Here is a 24,262-nt window from a genome sequence, read left to right on the forward strand (position 1 = left end):
GTTTTAGCTATAAACGTAGTAATCAGTATCTCTTTCAACTACACATATATGTCTCCTTCAACTATGTATGTAGAAGTATCTCCTTAAAAATGCCGTCAATCAAAATGTGCTTCCTGGCTAGATGGCAGGCGGGCAAGACTGCTGGGTATGCACCGTCCTCAAATGCACAGGCAAGAGAGCAGGTCCTCTGTGCCTCTTGGGCCTCTGGTCCGCACCATGGCAGATTCTGGGTGCCCCTGGGCCCCCAGCTGCTGGTCTGCCTGCACCGACTTCTCACTCACCAGAAAGGGATTTCTCCTGTTTGCTGAGAATATATTGTGCCTGGTGATTCTGATCTGCTTTCGTGCCTCGACATCAGGGTACTCCTTGTCGGTGATAGAGATGACCTTTGCGGCTATCTTTGCTGTCTACATGTGTGACCTGCACACCAAGATACCGATCATCAACCGGCCTTGGAGTGATTTCTTCTAAACCCTTGTAGCGATCATCCTCTACCTGATCACCTCCATTGTGGGTTGTGGTGCTTTTTGAGAGAGGAAACAACTCCAAAATCACAGCGGGGGTGTTGTCCTTGTGCTCCGCATGACTCTTTGATTATGATGCCTACATTACCTTCCCCTTCCCTGATAGCTCAGTTGGTAAAGAATCTGCCTGCAATGCAGGAGACCCTGCTTCGATTCCTGGGTAAGGAAGATCCCCTGGAGAAGGGATAGGCTACCCACTCCAGTATTCTTGGGCTTCCCTTGTGGCTCAGCTGGTAAAGAATCTGCCTGCAATGCGGGAGACCTGGGTTTGATACATGGGTTGGGAAGATCCCTGGAGAAGGGAAAGGCTACCCACTCCAGTGTTCTGGCCTAGAGAATTCCACCGGCTGTATAGTCCATGGGGTTGCAAACAGTCAGACAGGACTGAGCAACTTTCACTTTCACTTGTTGCAGCAAAGACATATAGCAGCCCCTACTGACCCTGCAGATGGCTGGATATAGGTGAACTTTCTTCATTTCTCTCCGCAACCTGCAAATAAACCTTGAAATAACTCCTCCCCACTCTTACAACACTCCCAGTCAACTCCCAGCCTCCTATTGAGGTAAAAGTGCCTTTATCATAAGAATTTGTCTTCTAGCCTGCTAGCCTGCCAATCAATGCTCCTGGGTATGTCTGCCTTTATGGGTGTGCCTAGGCCCGCCTTCTGCAGTATCCAGACAGACATCAGTTCTGCATGGACAGTGCCCCCACCTAACAAACAAAATGACAGAAGAGGGTACCTCAGATTTCAGACGCTAGGCCCCATGTTGTAACCCACTCTAAATAACATCCTCAGGGTGTATGTGGGGTGGAGAGTGTTCTGTGGGGGAATAAATAAATACGAGGCAGATTATTGAGCTTCCCAGGTGGTGCTAGTGGTAAAGAAGCAATGCAGGAGACGTAAGAGATGCCGGTTAGGTCCCTGGTTTGGGACGATTCCCTGGAGGAGGGAAAGGCTACCCACTCCAGATTCTTGCCTGGAGAATTCCATGGACAGAGGAGCCTGGCAGGCTATGGTCCATAGGGTCGCAAAGAGGCGGACATGACTGAAGCCATTTAGCATGCACACACGCAGATTATTAGAAAAACTATTACTGCTATTGGCTTTAATACTGAGATGCTATAATCTCAAGCATTTTCATTCATTATTTTCATCATTAAAACAACTCAGTGAGGTTGATAGTATTAATTACATTTTGTGTGTAAGCAAACTGAAGCTCATAGATGATGGGTAACTTGCTTAGTCACAGAACTATTAAGTGGCAGAGTTGGGATTCAGGCCTGGGTCTTTCTAGTTTTAAAGATTACATCTTTTGATTATATCATACTTCTAGAATACAGTTTTTCTAAGATTGAGGTGGAAAGGACTGAGGATAAGGGAATGACAAAGTAGATAGCGTAGTCAGGCGTTTATTTGAGACTTGCAAAAAAATGACATAAATAACAGAAATGGCAGAAAACACATGTAGTTATATGGTGAATTACAAATACACTTAGTTATAGATTGAAACCAACTTGCTGCTTTTAACTTTATAAATCTTAAAAGCTTCCAAGATTTATACTTAGGTAACCCACTCAGCCATGCATGCTCACTCTGCTAAACATCGAAAATGAGAAATACATACAATTCATCAAAGAAGAATTTAAATTTTGCTTCAACTGGACTTTGAATTTAAATAGATGTGTTGAGCTGAGGGCATACAGTTTAGGATTAGCTATTCCTTGGAGCGCATGCATATGGAACAGTGGTCAGACCTGGGATAACACTCATGCCCCAGATTGGCTGGCGGCAGTTTTGACTCAGCAGATAAGTAGACTTGAGTGCCTAATCATAATTGCTTGGCTAATGATGTATGTGTTTAATTGGATATCTGTAATGATTAAGAGCAATTACTGTTTTTCAAGTATTATATTGAACCTAGAGCAGATATATTGCAAACATTATTAAGGTAATAATTGCTCGGTAAACATTTCATTTTTATAAGCACATTGTGCTTACTCTTAAAAGGCTCTAGAAAATTGGTTTTTAATACCAGTGGCTCCATTATTGAGGCATTACTTCCAGGAATGTTATGAATATTTCATTTGGAATTTGAATAAGAGCTGTCTTTTTTATCTAAGGTATCCAAAGTCATGCATTCCATTCTGAATTCATCACCTTTCCCCATTTCTCCAAATGTGCACTGCCATTTTAGGAAAGGCTCCAGTACTGATAGCCTTAACTCAGACTTCTTTTTTATTACCATTCTCCTCCCCGCCCCTGGGCCATCCAATTAATGAAGTCCACTGACTTCCCCCTGAGACCTTCTCCCTCTTATCCATTCTTTATCTGCAGGCACAGGGATCATTTTAGAATAAAATTTGAGCATGTGAGCTCTCCTGCTTAAAGCCATTTAGTGGTTCCTAGTCATAATTTCTTTTAAAATGCTTATAATGCCCCCACCACATGGTGCCTGCCTAATTGCCACCCCTACCTGATGCCACTCCAAGCTGTGTTATTCTGGACTCCTCTCACTTCCTTGAATCTGCATCGCCTTGCTCTACTTCTGAAACTTTGTCCTGTTTTCCTCTCTGTCTTAAATAGTTCCCCTTCTTTTTCTGCCAGGTTCAGCACCAATCTCCTTCCTCCGTTAAGCCATTACTGACTGGGCTATGTGTTCTCTGTGCTTCTAAAGTATCCTATATTTCTGCTATCACAAACCCATCACTTTTCATTTGTGAATTCTCATTTACTATATATATATATGGTGCTGGCCTGTAATAGATGTTCAATAATTACCTGTTGAATTAAGAGTGAAATTTAGGTACCATGCTGAAAAATACAGTTTGAGTATCACTAGGGAGCAGAATGGTGAGATTTCTGAAAACCATATCATAATCATAAAGACAAGAGTATAAGATTAACAGATCCAAACTATTATACATGAAATAGATAAGCAACAGGATATACTGTACAGCACGAAAAATTCAATATCTGTAATAACTTGTAATAGAAAAGAATGTGAAAATATCTAAATGTATAACTGAATCACTTTGATATACATTTGAAACTAGCATAATATTGTAAATCAACTATATTTCACTTTGAAGAAATATAAGGCTATGGTTTTTCCAGTGGTCATGTATGGATGTGAGAGTTGGACTATAAAGAAGGCAGAGCGCTGAAGAATTGATGCTTTTGAACTGTGGTGTTGGAGAAGACTCTTGAGAGTCCCTTGGACTGCAAGGAGATCCAACCAGTCCATCCTAAACATCAGTCCTAGGTGTTCATTGGAAGGACAGATGTTGAAGCTGAAACTCCAATCCTTTGGCCACCTGATGCGAAGAGCTGACTCATTTGAAAAGACCCTGATGCTGGGAAAGATTGAGGGCAGGAGGAGAAGGGGACGACAGAGGATGAGATGGTTGGATGGCATAACCGACTCAATGGACATGGGTATGGGTGGGTTCCGGGAGTTGGTGATGGACAGGGAGGCCTGGTGTGCTGCTGACCATGGGATTGCAAAGAGTCAGACACGACTGAGCGACTGAACTGAACTGAATGTAACTGAAAATTTTATTCAAGAGAGAACTGAGAGTAAACAAGAAGTCTGTCCCCCAAAATATGAAGAGTTCTCAGTTGGAAGAAGTACTGTACTTTTTCTGAAATCCTTTAGAAGAACATAGCAAGATCAGTAGTTAAAAGATTCAAGGATACTCTAGCTAGATATAAGGCATAACTGTCTAACAGAGCTATCTAGTCATAACCATGATGCTTCAAAAAGAGCCTAACTTACCACTGGAAATTGTCAAGTGGAATCTGACTAATCATCAGTTTGGGATTCTTAGAGAAAGTAATCCTGCATAGATTTGAGACCAGAATGGAACCAGTGTCATGGCCTTTTCCAGTTTTACTGCATGCTTCCTTTGCTTATCAAAAATAATCCTTTCAAACAAAATTAATGGATGAGGATAGTTTCAGTGGAAGTTAAGGTGGGTGTTGAGTATTCCTTTTTTCAGTGATTAATTACTCTTTTATCCAGTCCAAATGGTAAGGTTTAGTTTCAGAAAAAAAAAAAAGTGGCAATTCAACAAAAACCATAGAGAATGACTCTTGAGTTCATTAAGTTGGAGATGTCACAGACTGAATCAATGTTCAGCAGCAGTAGGATACAGGAAACTGGTGAGTTTAGACCACTACCAAGCTGCACTCTAGGATGGAGCATGAGTGAGTGAGTGAGTGTTAGCCGCTCAGTCGTGGCTGACTCTGCAACTCTGTGGACTGTAGCCCCCCAGGCTCCCCTGTCCATGGGATTCTCCAGGCAAGAATACTAGAGTGGGTAGCCTTTCCCTTCTCCAGGGGCTCTTCCTGACCCGGGGATTAAACCCAGATCTTCTGCATTGCAGGCAGATTCTTGACCATCTGAGCCCAACTTAGTATGAATAATATTTTTCTGCTCTAAGCTACGAGAAGATATATTTTTGGTAAATGTCCATGTCCAGAAATGAATAAAATGAGAAAATCTGAGCATCTTTAAAAATACAAGTATTTAGTAAAATAAAGTACTGGTGAGGACATTCTAAGTCAGAAAAAAATTTTTGTTTAAAGGTTTAATGTGGAAATCGTTAGAGGACAAGTAGCCAGTCTTGTCAGAGAAACAGGTTCAGGCCTGGGAATAAAGTGGAGTTGGAGTATTTGTTTCAACACATATTGTCAAGAATCTTAGACGTCAGGCTAAGAAGCAGAGAGGGGCAAATGAAGTAAAATACAAAAGTGCTGTTGGGAAAAGATGAGGCAAGAATATGTGGTGTAGATCTAAAATACAAGCACAAATTACAGAGGTCTTTAAGACAGTAGTTTAAATATTGACAATTTATATACGTCCTTATAATTCTGATGTGTTGATAGTTGTCAAAATGTTATTAACCACCACCCTGCTCTCCAAAGGAGGCTCCTTACTCTTTGCTTCAGTTCAGTTCAGTTCAGTCGCTCAGTTGTGTCCAACTCTGCGACCCCATGAATAGCAGCACGCCAGGCCTCCCTGTCCATCACCAACTCCTGGAGTTCACCCAAACTCATGTGCATCAAGTCGGTGATGCTATCTAGCCATCTTATCCTCTGTTGTCCCCTTCTCCTCCTGCCCACAATCCCTCCTAGCATCAGGGTCTTTTCCAATGAGTCAACTCTTCGCATGACGTGGCCAAAGTATTAGAGTTTCAGCCTCAGCCTCAGCCTCAGTCCTTCCAATGAACACTCAGGACTGGTCTCCTTTAGGATGGACTGGTTGAATATCCTTGCAGTTCAAGGGACTTTCAGGAGTCTTCTCCAGCACCACAGTTCAAAAGCATCAATTCTTTGGTGCTCAGCTTTCTTCACATTCCAACTCTCACATCCATACATGACCACTGGAAAAACCATAACCTTGACTAGACGGACCTTTGTTGGCAAAGCAATATCTCTGATTTTTAATATGCTATCTGAAGTGAAGTGAAGGGAAGTCGCTCAGTTGTGTCCGACTCTTTGCAACCCCATGGACAGTGGCCTGCACCAGGCTCCTCCGTCTATGGGATTTTCTAGGCAAGAGTACTGGAGTGGGTTGCCATTTCCTTTTCCAGGGAATCTTCCCAACCCAGGGAACGAACCCAGGTCTCCCACATTGTAGACAGATGCTTTACCATCTAAGCCACCAGGGAACTTCCAGACACCCTAAGCACCTTTTAATTTCATGGCTGCAGTCACCATCTGCAGTGATTTTGGAGCGCCCCAAAATAAAGTCTGACACTGTTTCCACTGTTTCCCCATCTATTTCCCATGAAGTGATGGGATCAGATGCCATGATCTTCGTTTTCTGAATGTTGAGCTTTAAGCCAACTTTTTCACTCTCCTCTTTCACTTTCATCAAGGGGCTTTTTAGTTCCTCTTTGCTTAGCTGTGCGAAAATAACAGGTCAGTCCTGTCTGATAAGATGATTGATGGAGGATTTTTTTTTTAATATACCATGGCTCTGCAAAGAATACTTCTACAAGTTATAGAAAAAGAAGGTGAGAATTACAACTTATAGATATTTGGAATGAGCTTATAACAGATTATTTTCATATATGCTCCTGACTACCAAATGTTTGGTGGCAATTAGTATGAATTTCTCTGTATTTGCAATTTGGATAGGAGTGTTTAAAGCATTACATCAGTCTAGATGATGAGGCACATTAATAAACTATTTTAAAAGCTAATATATTTTAGTTCTTTGAAAGATCATTTTAGTGTTTCTTTTGTCTTAGTAACCTTTTTCCTTCATCAAAACATTGATCAAAAACTATTAAGAAAAAGCAAAGTCTAAGCATTCTACTTTACGAACTAAGAATCTTGTTGCTCTTGTTCAGTCACTCAGTCACGTCTGACTCTTTGCAGCCCCATAGACTGCAGCACACCAGGCTTCTCTGTCCTTCACTGTCTCCTGGAGTTTGCTCAAACTCACGTCCATTGTCAGTGATGCCATCCAACCGTCTCATCCTCTGTCCCCCCTTCTTCTCTTGCCCTCAGTCTTTCCCAGCATCAAGATCTTCGCTAATGAGTCGGCTCTTCGCGTTAGGTGGCCAAAGTATTGGAGCTTCAGCTTTAGCATCAGTCCTTCCAATGAATATTCAGGGTTGATTTCCTTTAGGATTGGCTGATTTGATCTCCTTGCTGTTCTAGGGACTCTAGAGAATCTTCTCCAGCACCACAGTTCAAAAGCATTTTTCTTCAGCACTCAGCCTTCTTTATGGTCCAGCTCTCACATCAGTACATGACTACTGGAAAAATCATAGCTTTGACTATACAGACCTTTGCTGGCAAAGTGATGCCTCTGCTTTTTAAGAATAAGGAATCTTATTACATAATAATTTGTTGTTGTTTTATCGCTAAGTTGAGTCTGACTCTTTGTGACCCTGTGGACTGTAGCTTACTAGGTTCCTCTGTCCATAGGATTCTCCAGGCAAGACTACTGGAGTGGGTAGCCATTCTCTTCTCCAGGGAATTGTCCCGACCCAGTGATCAAACCCAGGTCTCCTACATTGCAGGCAGATTCTTTACCATCTGAGCCACCAGAGAAGTGTTCTTGGTCAACTAGGATCCAATTGTAAACTGTCGGCCCTCCAACTAATGTTTTAAAACAGTTATGTTTCTAATGCATGCATGCCTGCTAAGTGCAGATAAATAGCTATGCAAACAAACGCATGTATAAATGACAAGGTCTAACTCTAAGAATGGAATAATGGGAAAGATTTATATTTCTGTTTGGTTATCTGATTTTTTTCTTAATATAATAGAAGATCTAGTGTTAAAAACTCTAAATTCCTCTTATCCAATAAATTATCCAAGAAAAAAAGCAAAAAGGTGTAGAATTATCACTCCAAAACAAACTCACATGCATTGAAAGGAAAGAAGTAAATTCTGGTGTCATATCAAACAGAATCTCACTTGGCCAAGCTACAGTGAAGAACTTGCTTATAACTACTTCCTTGAGGAAGACAGAAATAAACTAGTAAGAGTATGATGCTGCTTATTAGTAGAAAAATGTTATTAATGTAGTGGAAAACATCCTGACCTTGGATAGACAACCTGTGTTTAAATTTCAGGCTCAGTAATGTACTAGCTCCTTTGACACTGAGCAGCTCCCCTATCACCTTCTTTCTAAAATGGAGGTGATAATACTCATCTCACAAGTTGTTAAGGATATATATATTACAGATGAAATGAATTTGCAAATCATAAAACAACCGAAAGTAAGATGTGTTACTATCAACTTCTTTAAATTTGCCTCTGAGCCTATATGGGCTTTTTCTAACGTTTTATTTGTAGCTTAGAGGTAATTTTGTCTTTTAGGTCCTAAATGTACTTTAAAATGTATTTTACGTATGTCCCTTATACCGTAACTGTCCATATAAATAGTATAGCTGGTGTTTGCTTTGATTCCAGTGATGTCAGTGGACCATGTTGCTGCTGCTGCTGCTGAGTCGCTTCAGTAGTGTCTGACCCTGTGCGACCCCATAGATGGCAGCCCACCAGGCTCCCCCGTCCCTGGGATTCTCCAGGCAAGAACACTGGAGTGGGTTGCCATTTCCTTCTCCAATGATGAAAGTGAAAAGGGAAAGTGAAGTCTCTCAGTCGTGTCTGACTCTTCCCGACCCCATGGACTGCAGCCTACCAGGCTCCTCCGCCCATGGGATTTTCCAGGCAAGAGTACTGGAGTGGGGTGCCATTGCCTTCTCTGTCAGTGGACCATATAATTGTATGAAACTATCTTGTGCTCTCTCCAAGACCTTTAGCAAAAAGATGCCCATTTAAGTAAACCAGGAATTCTGGGCTGTTTACAAAGTAAAGTGACCTGTGGTAGAATGTGAGATGAGACTTTTTAGCTCAATGATTCATGACATTTTACTTCACTGAAATATGATGGAGAGTCAGTCTCTGGCATTATTTCTTGAAAACATTTTAATCCTTGGAGGCAGGTGGGCTGTGTTCACAATGCATGAAGGGAGAGTAGATAGTCCTTAGAGTGCTTTTTGAAAAGCAAGTCTAATCTGAGTCTGTCCTGCTTGATCTGAAATCCTGCCCATCTGGAGAAGTTATTTTCAACAGGAAGGTACCTATGGCAAATGAACAAAGGTCCTGTTCAGCCTCGAAGCCCTCCACCAGAAGCAAAGAAAGAAATAAAAATTATAAAGCAGTAATGCTAGCCATCAATTCAGTTCAGTCGCTCAGTTGTGTCTGATTTCAACTCCATGAATCGCAGCACGCCAGGCCTCCCTGTCCATCAGCAAGAAGAGAAAGGAAAGCCTTCCTCAGCGATCAATGCAAAGAAATAGAGGAAAACAACAGAATGGGAAGGACTAGAGATCTCTTCAAGAAAATTAGAGATACCAAGGGAACATTTCATGCAAAGATGGGCTCGATAAAGCACTGAAATGATATGGACCTAACAGAAGCAGAAGATATTGAGAACAGGTGGAAAGAATACACAGAAGAACTGTACAAAAAGATCTTCATGACCCGGATAATCACGATGGTGTGATCACTCACCTAGAGCCAGACATCCTGGAATGAGAAGTCAAGTGGGCTTTAGAAAGCATCACTCTGAACCAAGCTAGTGGAGGTGATGGAATTCCAGTTGAGCTCTTTCAAATCCTGAAAGATAATGCTGTGAAAGTGCTGCACTCAATATGCCAGCAAATTTGGAAAACTCAGCAGTGGCCACAGGACTGGAAAAGGTCAGTTTTCATTCCAATCCCAAAGAAAGGCAATGTCAAAAAATGCTCAAACTACCGCACAATTGCACTCATCTCACATGCTAGTAAAGTAATGCTCAAAATTCTCCAAGCCAGGCTTCAGCAATATGTGAACCGTGAACTTCCAGATGTTCAAGCTGGTTTTAGAAAAGGCAGAGGAACCAGAGATCAAATTGCCAACATCTGCTGGATCATCAAAAAAGCAAGAGATTTCCAGAAAAACATCTATTTATGCTTTATTGACTATCCTAGCCATAATCTAACACAATTATTTCCCTTTCTTCTGTTCATTTCTTTAAATCTCAACTTTAGTACAGTTATCAACAATTTGTGTACTAAAGACTCCATAGACTACAGTGGAAATGACTGACTTACTTAAAGCAAGAAATAGTAATAATGTGCAGATTATGATAAAACATAATGAGCTAATCATAAGACAACCTCACATGCCTTATTATTATTATTATTATTATTATTATTGTTCAGTTCAGTTTAGTTCAGTCGCTCAGTTGTGTCTGACTCTTTGCGACCCCATGAATCGCAGCACCCCAGGCCTCCCTGTCCATCACCAACTCCTGGAGTTCACTCAAACTCATGTCCATCGAGTTGGTGATGCCATCCAGCCATCTCATCCTCTATCGTCCCCTTCTCCTCCTGCCCCCAATCTCTCCCAGCATCAGGGGCTTTTCCAATGAGTCAACTCTTCACATGAGGTGGCCAAAGTACTGGAGCTTCAGTTCTATCATCATTCCCTCCAAAGAACACTTAGGGCTGATATTCAGAATGGACTGGTTGGATCTCCTTGCATTCCAAGGGACTCTTTTGAGTCTTCTCCAACACCACAGTTCAAAAGCATCAATTCTTTGGTGCTCAGCTTTCTTCACAGTCCAACTCTCACATCCATACATGACCACTGGAAAAACCATAGCCTTGACTAGATGGACCTTTGTTGGCAAAGTAATGTCTCTGCTTTTGAATATGCCATCTAAGTTGGTCATAACCTTTATTGTTAGCTATGGCTAATTAAAAGCTAGGACAGTTAAATTATAGTATACATATTAGAGCTCATAATGAGTTCCTTTTGAAAAGTGACCCATTATGTATTTAAGTCTGCCAAAACCCTTTCACACAAACCAGAATGGGGAAAGAATAAATTTTCCATCAATTGTGCTATCATGCATCATCTTGCTTAATTCCAGCAACACAACCAGTGTTGGAGTTGCCATGATGTGCTTCATAGAGTTGGAATCTAAGACACAGATATTCAGTCATTCCATGATTTGATTCTAAGTCATAATATGTTCTGGAGAAGGCAATGACAACCCACTCCAGTATTCTTGCCTAGAGAATCCTGTGGACAGAGGAGCCTGGTGGGCTGCTGTCCATGGGATCACACAGAGTCGGACATGACTGAAGCAACTTAGCATGTATGCATGCATTGGAGAAGGAAATGACAACCCACTCCAGTATTCTTGCCTGGAGAATCCCAGGGACAGAAGAGTTGGTGGGCTGCTGTCTATGGCATCGAACAGAGTTGGACATGACTGAAGTAATTTAGCAGCAGCAGCAGCAGCATAATATGTTCATTGATTCTGAAATTAGGGCTCTTAACTCTACACAAAACCATCTCCCAGTGTTAAAGCCATGGAAAAGCACTTTGGAAATTACCATATTATTTTGGAAGTGAGTTAGATTCAACCTGTACAGAAGAATCAGCAGAAGAGCCACTGACAGATTCAAGAGGCAAGGGAGAAAGAGAGGAGTTGGAGATGATTCCAAGTTTGTATGGTTCAGCAATTGGAGGAATGAAGATACCATTGACAGATATGTTGAGTTCAACAGTTTAAATGTTGATGTTAATGTAGGGGGACACATTTCAGCTAGACATTGATTTTCAGGTTGTACAGGAGGAGCTGACTTCCTGTATCTAATTATAATACTTCTGTATCTAATTATAAGAATTCTCCCTGTATTCATGAATTGTGAAAATGGGTACAAGAAACCTCCAAAATGAGAAAATAGTCAGAGTAACTAATATTTAATAAATGTAACTTATTTTTAAAAATACTCTTCTGATTTAAAAAAATTGACAAATCTCACTATTTGAATCTAGTAATCTAGTAATTTCAATGTTTTTTATTCATGAGTTTTCAAATAATGTGATTACTTTTTTATTTATTTCAAAGGGTTCAGTTCAGTTAAGTTCAGTTGCTCAGTCATGTCCGATTCTTTGCAACCCCATGAATCAGAGCATGCCAGGCCTCCCTGTCCATCACCATCTCCCAGAGTTCACTCAAACTCACGTCCATTGAGTTGGTGATGCCATCCAGCCATCTCATCCTCTGTTGTCCCTTTTCCTCCTGCCCCCAATCCCTCCCAGCATCAGAGTCTTTTCCAATGAGTCAACCCTGTGCATGAGGTGGCCAAAGTATTAGAGTTTCAGCTTTAGCATCGTTCCTTCCAAAGAACACCCAGAAATTTATTAACTGTTAGCTTTATTCCATTTGTAACCAGAATTCACAAAGCTTTTCTAGATACTTTGGTTCCTAACCTTTTTAAAGTCAGATCACTTATGGTGGAGGTAGATTTTCTTATATGAGTAAATAGCCTGTGATGTTTTTACACATAGTTAGGTATTTGGCTTATATGTGCCTATGTACATGTGTTTGTGCATGGGAATACTTGTGTGTGTGTGTGTGTGTGTCCTAATAGTTTATTCTTCAACAGGGGAAAATAGCATAAAGTGATGTTATATCATTGAGGCAAATTATTCTAGAACTTGAATTCCAAAATACCTATTGTTCTCATTCTTCCATTTTGTGTATTCAGTTGTTTTTATGAACAGGTAGATATTTATTTATATGTAAAGAGTGTGATTATGAAATTGTTTCCAAAATGATGGAAAATTGCTCCATCCAGAGAATGAAACAACAAAAACCCAGAAAGGTTACAAACTTCTTAGCTTATCTTAGTTCACACAGTACATTTTCCTCAGCTTTCTTGCCAAGGTCAAACTGTCTTTATATTCTAATCAGACTGTCAAGATATATCTATTTGATAATGCAGGTTTTAGTAACTTATTTCACAGACAGCCTTAATAAGCACTATAATTATCACTACATCAAATTGCTAAAAGTGATACAAAGTCATTGAATTGAATTCATAGATAAACTTCTGTCCATAATACAGAAAAGAATCATAGACTTAACACCTCTCAATACTTTCTAAGGGCCTCTGAAACACTAAGGAAGATATGAAGCGCCACGCATGGAGAAGGCATTATTAACAAACAGACTGGGAGGGAAGAGATGAATTTGGAGGTCCCTAATCTTGGCAGCTGGGATGTTTGCACCAGGACCTTCCTTTCTCTCCACCTCAGGCTTTTTGATCTCCAGGTAGACTACTTTTCTCAAGTGCCAAGACAATGTGTTACATCTGGTCAGAGTCCTGGTGTTTTCTCAGAAGATGGAATATAGTAACAGTATATAGTAACAGCTTCAAAAGGTAAAATTGCAGGTAGTATGGATACTGATTTAGGAAGATATTTTCCAACATCTCTAAAATCTTAACCACATAGGTGCTTCCATCCCTTACAGTGCTTTTTTTTCTTTCTTTGTGGTTTTATCTGTGTAGTTTGACAGCCTTGAATGGAGCTTGCATCCTCCAAGTAGACCACAGTACCCTTCATAGTATCCTACATGGAGCCCAGGCAGGCATCTGTCTGGACCCTGTGTGGGCATGTCAGCTTCAGCCCCAGGTAAATTCTGCTACCAAATTATGTCTTGTATTGCTGGAACAGCAACAGATCACTACTTGGTCAAAGTCATGAGTAGAAAATGGTGAGAGAAAGGATAGAATATTCAAAGTTTGAAGCTTGCTCCTTAGCAAGTCTAAAATAAATACAGAAATGATTTTCTCAATTAACTACATAGCTTGGTTAGATTTGTTGTTGTTGTTAGAGGTTTGATAATTTACTGTTCTCTTTGAATGTGACTACAAAATAGAGCAATTAGAAAGCTGTTAGAAACTTTTCCTATCTTAAATTTTATACCAAATGTGTCCTTAAGCTCCTGGAATGGCTGATTACAATGTCCTTCATGTATACTATTACGTAGAAACAAAAATTCACATCTGTTTACTCAGTGGATGCAGATTAGCCTTATTTCTAATGAGTATATTTTATATTTAATGAAATTTGGTCATGTTAGAAAAAAAAAAAAAAAACAAGTTTTAAAAAGGCGAGCCACTTTCTTGGCATAACACAGGCAGTAAGTAGCCATCTGAGAGCCAGATCCAGGCCTGGGTGATCCCAGCACCTCTACTTTTAAGTAGTACATGCCTGACTCTCCAAAATAATAGTTGCTATTTATCAAGCATCTAATATTTGTACTGTATTTTACAACACTATAACCTAGTTCCCCAAAACATCCTATGGTAAACATTTCTGTACTGAATTGAAATCTATCTTATATTTTGCCACACACTGTTGATCTTACCACCAATATACATGTGTTAGATTATGCCTCAAGTAGGTTTCTGATGAGATAAGGGATGGTGACTTACTATTTTATCCCCTAAAGCAGTTAACACTGTGCCTTAGCCAGAATAGTGCCCCAAAAGTTTGATGGATTGCCATTGGATTTGAAAATCTGTTTTTTATCCATTTACATTTAATAGCCCATGAGCATTTACTACCTACTGGATACACTACTAGTTTTAGTAGCTATATCTACTAGTTTGGAATAAATAGTAAAATTTTACTCTAATGCCAGTTCTTAAAAGCTTAAAGCCAAAAGATCGAAAAAAAACTCCTACAGTTGTTTCATAGAAAACTGAGCATGATAAATGCTTCTGTGTCTTGGTCAGAATTAATTGTACTGTGGTCTGAGCAGTTGGAATTTGTTATTACAGTTGTATCTTGGTTCCCCCAGGTGTATTATTCTCTGCTACCTAGTCCACATGTTCCTTAAGGATTTAGAATAAGGACTCAATGAATACTTAATTGAATCAAATGCATAAATCAAAAAATAGCTTTAAGAGTTGCAGGTAAGAGGAGTGTATTAGAATAACAAAGCCAAGCAGTGAATCAGATTAGATGGGAAAGTTTTGAGATTTAAATGAGTCTCGGGCTGCAATGTAATTAAAATTATTTGGAAAATATGGAGACTGATTTGCACAAATGAGTCAGTCTAGACTAAGTCTTAAGAGTTGGCAGAGGAGCCGAAAGAAGGAACCAAAGGAAGCAATCTTGGGCAGAATACAGCTCAAGGACAGTGTTTGGAAGGAAACGAGAGCAAACGGAGCAGAATCAAATGTGAGCAATCAAATGAGAGTTTAATATTGCTAAAGGTTTTTTCATACTCCATATTTATCTTACTTTCTTTCTGCACACTACTAGAAATATGAATTGCACTTTTTTTTTTTAAATTTGGTTGCACCAAGTGGTTTGCAGGATCTCAGCTCCCAGACCAGAGATTAAACCCAGACCCTTGGTAGTAAAAGTGTGGAATCTTAACCCCTGCACCACCAGGAAATTGCCATGAGTTGCATTTTTGATTGGATACAGTCTTTCACAAAGATCTTTTGCTTGCAGTATATATTTCCATAACTTTATAGACATCAGTAGCATTGCTGTTTTCTTTTTAAATTCCCAAGGACTCGTATTTCATGTAAATTATATTTGTAAACCAGACAGTCAGTTGAATAAATACCACACTATAAGACCCATAACAATTTCACAATTGTGTATCTTATCCTGATGAAGAATTAGGAGTTATGGTACATTTTTTCTCTTATCAAGAATCACTGCCTCATGAGAACACTGATACTCCCTAATGCAGTCAGGACTGGAAAAGAGCTGGGCCATGTTCTGATAAGGAATGAAGGTTTTAGGAGAACTTAGCTTTTCTCAGTGTGGATGTGATGATGCAGGGGGATCGCATGTCTTCATTATCTGTTTGGTTGCAGACACTGTGCTCTGCATTTTCTTACACCTCGATGTTCTATTTTTAAAAGGAGAAAATTGAGCCCACAGAGGTCAGCTGCACACCTAATGTCTCACTACCAAGAACTGGCAAAGCTGGAATTCAAACCCAAGTATTACTCCAAAGGCATTGCTTTACCCACTATGAATACTGCCTTTCTGGATTGTGCAAAAGTACCTTAGGGTTATTTTACTTTCTGTATTACCCATGGGTAGGAAAACAGAGGCCAGGAAAAAGGAAGTGAATTGAACTTATCATCATTCTGTCATATTTCACTAAGGTATTTCTAATTAAAATCAACATAAAAGGTGAAAAGTATATGAAAGTGGAAGTGTTACTCGCTCAGGTGTCTCCAACTCTTTGTGACTCCATGGGATTGTAGCCTGCCAGGCTCCTTTGTCCATGGAATTCTCTAGGTAAGCATATTGGGGTGAGTAGCCATTCCCTTCTCCAGGAGATCTTCCCAACCCAGGGATCAAACCTGTGTCTCTTGCATTGCATGTGGATTCTTTCCCGTGTGAGCCACCAGGGAAGCCCATATTATTATTCAAAGTGGGCAAAAGTAGTAATCCTGCTGATATAAAGCAGCTATACTTCATAGTTTTATAACTTGCCCCTTCCATTTTGCTTTCATTTACTTTGAAGATTATACCAGTTCTTTGAACACAAAGTATAGCAGACTTTGACATGACTAAGGACTGGAACCTCATCTTTGGCTCACAATTATTCCTACTGACTGGGCCATTTGGCTGCACAGACTGAACTGTTATGCAAAAATAAGTCAATCAATTTACAGTATGTGAACCTCTGAAAGCCACATGCATCACTTATGTTTAAATCATTCAGCATGGTTTGACATTCAATAACTCATAAAAATAACTGCTGAGAAGAAAAAAATAGGCTTTTCTGACAGTCCTTAGAAATTAATACCAGTTAATCCTTGAATAGTCTACAAACATTGGACCTTTCTTTCTTCTGTATTGTCATTAATATTCATAAGACAACATAAATGCTGGAAAATGAACGATAATTGTGGATCAGAAGGTATTACAACCTTATTCTCAAAGAAGATGAGAAAAAAGAATGACACAAAACTGTATGGACTCTGGGTTCAGCACGGCTTCTACTTGAATACATTTGATCGGAGGTCCTTGGGAATGACAAGACCCTCCAAGTCTGGGGCTGAGATGTCTTTCTCATCCTTAATATTCCCAGGAAAATCCTCAGTGTGATTTCTGGAACTTGCACTCAAAGTGCCCATTGCCTTTTGACCATAAATCACTCATTTTGTAAAACCGAGGGTCTCCATGAAGAGAGATTATGAGCATATGAATGCCCTAACACTATAAATAAACCTTCACTCTAACTTGATGACCTGGAAAACCTCCCACCATCAAAAACTCCTGGAGCCTCTCTGTTTGAACAACTCAGTCTAAGTCCGGCAATATTCTCTGTCATCCTGTGTCTCAGGATTTTAAATTGAGAGCCTTGAAAATCTTATTAATTAACGTACTGTCAGATTCCTAAAATGAAAGCTTCATTTAGAAAGTCACACGCTACTTCCACAATGAACTATGGCTTCTTTTTTCAGTGTGTGGAGACAAATAGCCCAGTCAGTTTGAAATCCCAGTTATCTTTACGAATGGACTTACTCTCAAGGTTGAAAGGAGATACTAAGCTATTGAATTCATATGTCTTATATTAAGTAATTTTTAGGAACATGATCCGTATGAGAAAATGCTTTTGTATTTATTCCTCATTTCTAAGAATATGTGGAGCAAAAAGTGCAGAAGAGAAAATCAGTCTCCCCCAAATTTGGCTGTGGTAGAGGAAGTTCAATAAACATCCCCCATTTTATATTACATGTCTAGTTCCACTTATTAGATCTACAACAAACTTCTAAATGATGCCAAAACTACTGGATGCTTACCCAAATCTTTACTAAGCTCCTGGTCTCCTACAGCTCACTCAAGTTTAATAGGCATTAGATCCATTCAACTTAATTGTAACCATACTGTCTCTGTTTAACAGTAAGTGGAAAAGAATGGATGTCACAAACTTTAATATTCAGAAGCCCTGTTCTAATCAGGCTTTTTACTGGAAGCCTGTGTCCAGCTCTGGCTCCAAAGGCCTAGAGATAAGGAGAATTTGGATAGAAATCATTACTAGGTACTGGGAATATTCAATCCAGAAAAGAAAATAATGAAGAATTGTGTATTTAAGAAGGTGAGGAGGGAGTTCCATGGGGACCTAGTAGTTAGGATTCTGGGCTTCACTGCCATGAGTTCAAATCCCTGGGGAACTAAGAATCCCACAAGTCACAGAAGCATAGCCAAATAAATAAATAAATGTTTAAATGGCGAGTAAGTGAATTGCTATTGATAAGAGTAAATGAAGAGTTATTTTAGAATAAATAAATTTTTGTAAAAAAAAAACTATATTAATTCCTAAAATTATTTGGTATTGAAAACTAGTTGTTTCTATGAATTCTTCTCTGATACATATAAAACGGAGCAAGTGTCAGGGACTTGGGTTGATTTCTATATCCTTCATAAAGATATGTGGAGAGATCAGATATTTTCTGAAATTCTTTCCTAATAGTTTTCTAGTTTTCTGATTGTGTGTGCTTAGTCATTCAGTCTTGTCAGATTTGCTACCTCACGGAGTCCTCTGTCCACAGGATTCCCCAGGCAGGAATGCTGGAGTGGGTTGCCATTCCCTTCTCCAGGGGATCTTGCCAACCCAAGAATCAAACCCGAGTCTCCTGCATTGCACGCAGATTCTTTACCATCTGAGCTACCAGGGAAGCCCAGATTTCTGATACTAGTAGTCAAATAAATATAGTCTTCTCATAAGCCTACTAAATACAAGTAATGTTTAAACCTAGAAATGTGATGAAATAAATTGCAAAAAGTGACATTGCCATTTATTTCTAGAGATTTATGTGTAGTCATCCCTTTAAATAAAAATATAGGAATCAAACCAGTTAACTACATATTGTACAAGAGTAAAAAGAAACAGCAAGAAGTACAAGAGACAATGAGACTTACTTTATCACCTCAGAGTGGTTTTCATAAATAGGCAGTTAATTAGAAAGTGAACTAAAAATTCTGAAAGATAAGCAGTTTGCTGCAAGGTTACTCCAGTTGGCAACCCTAGAAAACATTTGAAAAGGATGAAATTTGCCTTTGGTGCACCTCTACCCCCACATCTCCAGCTTCTAGTATCTTTCTGTTACCATGGGCTGTTTAGAGACATTCCAAGAAGAAAATATGTAGTCTCTACCCTCTCCACCATAAAGACATACCTTCACTTTTAAATTTTTTAAGTATGATGCCTTCAATTTAATATTTTTTGTCTTGCATCCCATTACTTTGAATTAAATGAACTAATCTATGCTGGAGGGTGATACATCCTTAACAGGTTATACAACTGTTTCTGTGGTGCTTCTCCTGCCGAGAATTCTAGGCCATTGGTGAGAAAGAGACTGATGTGCCTTTTTTTTGCCTCTGGAATCTTAATCAGGTGTTCTCCTCATCTATGTGTTTACACAAGCAAAGATGAACTTGGAAACAATCTGGATTTACATGTTGAAATATCTTTCTATCAAAGGTAAACAGAATGCATATGTATTTCTAATCTAAAATTAAATCATTCTTTACAATATTCTTTTATAACAATTTCTGCAAACTCCTTTTTAAAGTAAGCTATATCTAATTCATTTAATAATGATTATATCAGTCTTATCATATGAATTGGAAAGATCTGTTAATCATGTCTCCAAAATGGAAAATTTAATTTCCTTTGCTTCATTAATTGACAGTAAATATTTTCAGGAATTTGAACTTTAAACAGCATTAATGATAAGTGATTCCAAAATACTCATATGTGTCCTGGGCAATTTCGATACATTGAGGAGACTTGTTTATTTGCCAGAATTTAAAGCTGCACCTGATTTTTATTTGTCAAAGAACACATGGCTTTTGAGGACAACAAGCAGCAACTGTTTTAAAAATCTCATTTAACAATTAACTTTTTTTTGTTTTTGCTGTTATCATTTGTTTGATGGAGTGTTCATGTAATATTTGGAAGAAAGAACTATTGGATAGGGAAGAAACATTTGGTACAGCTGAAATTACGAAGAGTCTGTTCTTGTTATGTCTTTTCAAGGTTAGCATTGAGAGGTTCTAGGACACTGTAGAAGTCAGCCATCTTTTCAAGGTTAGCATCCAGAGGTTCTAGGACACTGTAGAAAAGCCAGCCACTAGTGCAAAGGCAGTGACAGAAAATTGCTCTATAATTACCTATTCATTTATTTGTAAACTATAGGTACATATCATTTGCACCTCTTATTTAACCAAATATAAGTTAATATTTACCGAGATAACATGCTGAAAAATAATTTTAAAATGCTTAGCACTTCAGAGATATAGGATCAAATTATAATTCTTTGTTTTCGGCAAGAATAAATTTGCTAATTTATTTCCCATTAAATGAACAGCTTTCTGTATTTGAGCTCCATGGCTAATATTCTATTAAAATTTTACTTTCTTATCTTAAATATATTTCTCTAATTAGAAAAGGATCTGAAAAAAAAATCAAATACTTTCACCTGAGTGAAAGAATTTAAAACAAATCATTCACTACAATTCATGCAAACTCATTTTATCTACCCTTATGGTTTATACTTGCAAAATATCCAACAACAAGTCCTGCTTGGTTACAAATTAATGCTGTCAGCTTTGCTGTCTTACTTTTGTTTCTAGAAACAGCACTTAAATGTAAGATTAAAATCACCCCCATTCAATAAGTACTTGTTTGTGTATTGCAGATCATAGTCCTTTATCAGGAATAATAATGCAGCTTTACTTTTTATGGGAAATGGAAAATAAAACCTCAACAAATGGATGCAGCTCTTCAGAATGGCTCTCAAATGGGCAGTGCTGAAAATTGATCTGGTTACTTGTCAGTTGCATTATTCAGAGATGACATCAGCATCAAAGCTGTAGCCAATTGTGGCTCATTGCCCACCCCGTGACAACCTTTGATAAATTAAAAAACCTACTCCATAAAGATATAAGCATCTCCAGGGCTGTAATTTGAGCTATGAAACCTAATTAAGCAACTTTCCACCAGGCTCATTAATATGCACTGAACCAGGTTCTATACAAACACCTGAACACATGACTGTGAATGCTAAAAAAACATTTCATAGTATATCACCACCAATAAGTTATTCTAGAGGAAAAGCAGTTAGATGAGACAGTTTTCATAGTATCTATTTCTGATTTTGTTTATATTAGCTTGTTAGATTATTTCTAACTGAAAAACAGAATTGAAATCTTTTGACAATGGCATGCTCTTTGATGCTCTTCAAACAATTCTATTCCATTGCTTTGGTACATAAGATACCATGCGTCTTTACCTGGAGGGTTATGTTCATTGAGAATCACAAGTGATGCTGGTGTAGGTCTTCTTTTCCTGATCTGGGGACAATAAAGAACCAGCCAAGGTCAGAGTCAGTTGCTGCTCCAGGTTGCTCTACAGTTTGCAAGGCTATCCCAGCCTCATCTTTCCCCAATATAAAGAGTAAATTTCTGGGAGGCACACAGTGGGTTTCTCACTAGTTTTATTAAATAAAATTAGTAAAATAAAATAATAAACATTAGTAAAATAAAATAATAAATTAAAAAAAGTTAGATAGTAGAACTGGCAGATACTAGTATCACCTTCTTTAATCGAAAACTACATTTCCACAGAACAGAAATAGTTGTATGTAATCAAATGATGCCACCAAATATGAATACTGAAGTGCAGTGAAGGTAGAGGGATGACTTGCTAATTTCAGTGGCTCTCTTGGAGCCTCATATATTGATGATAGTTTCAAGATCCATTACCCTTATTTCTAAACAGGGTAAGAGCAGCTTAGAAAACTCAAATTTCCAGCAGGTTAAATTTAACAGCAGACATTCTTAACTTCAATTAATATTTTAAACTTTTCTTATTTTATAGATTATTGTTTAGAACAAACTAACAAAGAATGAACATGGCTCTTACAGAAGTATATAATTCACTTAAAACTAATACATTTGGTTTGCGGTGTTTTTTTCCCCTTATTTTAAAAGTTACAGGAACATATTATTAGAATTTCTAACATATCCTTGATTATTTAAATATGTAAGTAAATTCCCAAATTAGTAGAATAGTGGGTGCATTTTACTAACAATATCTTGTCCAGGATAGAACCAATGCTCCATTTAACATAGATACAAGTTCAAGGTTGTATCTATCTGGCTTGAGTTTGGGTGAATCTACTTCAGATTATCAAAACATTCTAGGAAGATAGAAGTCTCAGATTCAATAATTATTCTCAAGACTTTGTATATAATATTTGTAAAAGGATTCAGGAATAAGTCAAGTATTAGGTTTTAATAATTATGTAGGCAAAAATTTTATTACAAATGATATTTTTACTAGTTCCATTGAATCAAGAGTCCAAGTAAATCTGATTAGCAAAGGTGATACAGTAAGCCAGCCTCCCATGAAGACAGAAAGAGATAGAAATAAAAATATATAGATATATTTAACTTGGAAAAATATCTAGGTTGTGTTAAAATAGTATTTTTAATATCTGAATAAAATGTTTTTAAAATTATACACAAACCTATGATCCTGTACTACATATATTTATAGTTGCTGCTTTTGATACACAATGAAACATAAAATATTAAGCCCATGATCTGAAATTATTCCAAGATTTAATGCTTTCATTGTTAAGTGAATATTTTGGTTTGTATAAATAAAAAAATGCTTGCTAATTCTGAAAAAAATGTTTATCTAAATATTGAAGCTGTTATTTTAATAAGCAAAAGCAAATAGATTTTTGGATCCAAATCTAAATTGGTAATGTGACCATTTTTTCACATGAAATACTGCATTTAGCCAATAGTTCCTTCAGTGAAACTCAAATACAAGTGTATATGAAAGCAAACTTATTTCTCATTCACATATTCTGGGAAGTCACAAAGTTAGGCAAATTCAAGAGGTAAAGAAGCTTTTAATTAATAACAAGAATATATGTCTGTATTACTTATATATAGGAACTGGTCCCCACCCAGTTCCACTTACCTGCTCAGCTGCTTCGGGTGCAATCTGACTCTGGAATAAAGGCACAGCAAATTGTATCTTTTTGGGACTGTTTGGCTCCATGATAATGATGAGAATTAGTCAGAGATGTGAAGGACTCAGGAAGACGAACCCCAGGTGGTGTTTGGGATGTATTTCCTCAGGCGCACTCCACCCAGCCACACAGAGTGCTTTGTAATAAATAGCTGTAATTCCAGAGCGAGCAAGTGAAGATGCTGAGGTCTGAGTAACTCTCTTCTTCAACATCCACAGTGATGCCTGGCTTGCCTGTTCCCCACCAATCCCTTAGATCCTCTCAGCACAATACGGAAAGGAACAAGCTAATTGTGTGGCTCTTCACTAATATACACATGCCAAGCATTCACTCAGCAGCTAATTGAAAATGCAATGCTAGCCTTGAAGGACCTGCTGCCCTGGGATTTGAAAGAAAGGCTCTATCCACTGTACATTACTAAGCGGCTGCTCAAAAGTGCACTGCAAGCTCCCTCTGAGTCTTGCAGGGATGGGCCATTCATTATTGATGAACAGAAACCAGGAAGTTTTTAGAGTTGGGGGCAGGGTTTGGGTATAGAGTCATTTCATTTCTCTTGGAGTACCTTATCAGTCAGACACCTTAGTTATTTCAGATCCAGCTACCAAACTGATGAATGGCCGTGGAGGGTAAGCCACAACCAATAATACCAGCTATATTTATGCTGTGAGCGCTCCTTAGGTAAGGCTGATCATGAGAGACAGAGCATCTGCGGTGTAGTGAGAGCATGACCCTGCCGGCTGAGCAAATCTCAGTTCAGGCTCCATTCCTAATACTAACAAGTCCTGCCGCCTCAAGCAAATCAGAGGCAATGTCTTGGCCCCCATACCTTCCTCAGAAAAACAAGAGGTTTGGACTTGACGACCTTTAAGCTCCTGTTCTGTTCCAGCATTCTATAATTATAGTTCACAGTTTTCATTAGAGTAAAAGTATTAGACTGCTAATTTTAGCAAATTGCTTGAAAGTCACTGCGGCTGCAATGACCTCTATTTCCTGATGGCGCCAGTTATAGCCTCTGATTTGGAAGAATACAGACATGATTAGACATCAGTGGAAACCTGATGGGATCCAACACTGTGATTCGTTGTCAATAATGGGGATATATGCAAACAAAGCATCTTAGGAGAGTAAAGTATAAAGGGTGAAATCTTCAGAATGATACAGTTATATGATAACGGTTACGGTCATATTAGCTAGTGGTGAAAGTAGAGGGGGCCAAATGGCCTGCTCGTCACATCTGTTAATATATAAGGGGAAACAATAGCAGAGCCAGATGGTCTTCATGCATTCAACTCCTTTTGCAAAGGAAGCCTGAAAATGATGCTGCTTT

The 24,262-nt window shown here is 38.6% G+C and overlaps 1 protein-coding gene and 1 pseudogene across 1 annotated transcript in view; one reads left to right on the forward strand and one right to left on the reverse strand.

Moving 5' to 3' along the window:
* PPP1R1C (protein phosphatase 1 regulatory inhibitor subunit 1C) overlaps positions 1–23,218 on the reverse strand; it is a 122,401-nt gene extending 99,183 nt beyond the window's left edge. Inside the window, exons 1-2 of the mRNA XM_004004532.6 lie at positions 22,884–23,218; positions 21,181–21,241 (exon numbers count right to left, since the gene is read on the reverse strand). Of these exons, the coding sequence (XP_004004581.3) occupies positions 21,181–21,241; positions 22,884–22,964 (142 nt within the window). The 5' untranslated portion in view covers positions 22,965–23,218. The remainder of the gene's footprint in view (positions 1–21,180; positions 21,242–22,883) is intronic.
* On the forward strand, positions 217–986 carry LOC114112859 (proteolipid protein 2-like; annotated as a pseudogene).
* Positions 23,219–24,262: the final 1,044 nt, after the last annotated feature.

Source organism: Ovis aries, chromosome 2, assembly GCF_016772045.2.
Source record: "Ovis aries strain OAR_USU_Benz2616 breed Rambouillet chromosome 2, ARS-UI_Ramb_v3.0, whole genome shotgun sequence".
Classification (NCBI taxonomy): domain Eukaryota; kingdom Metazoa; phylum Chordata; class Mammalia; order Artiodactyla; family Bovidae; genus Ovis; species Ovis aries.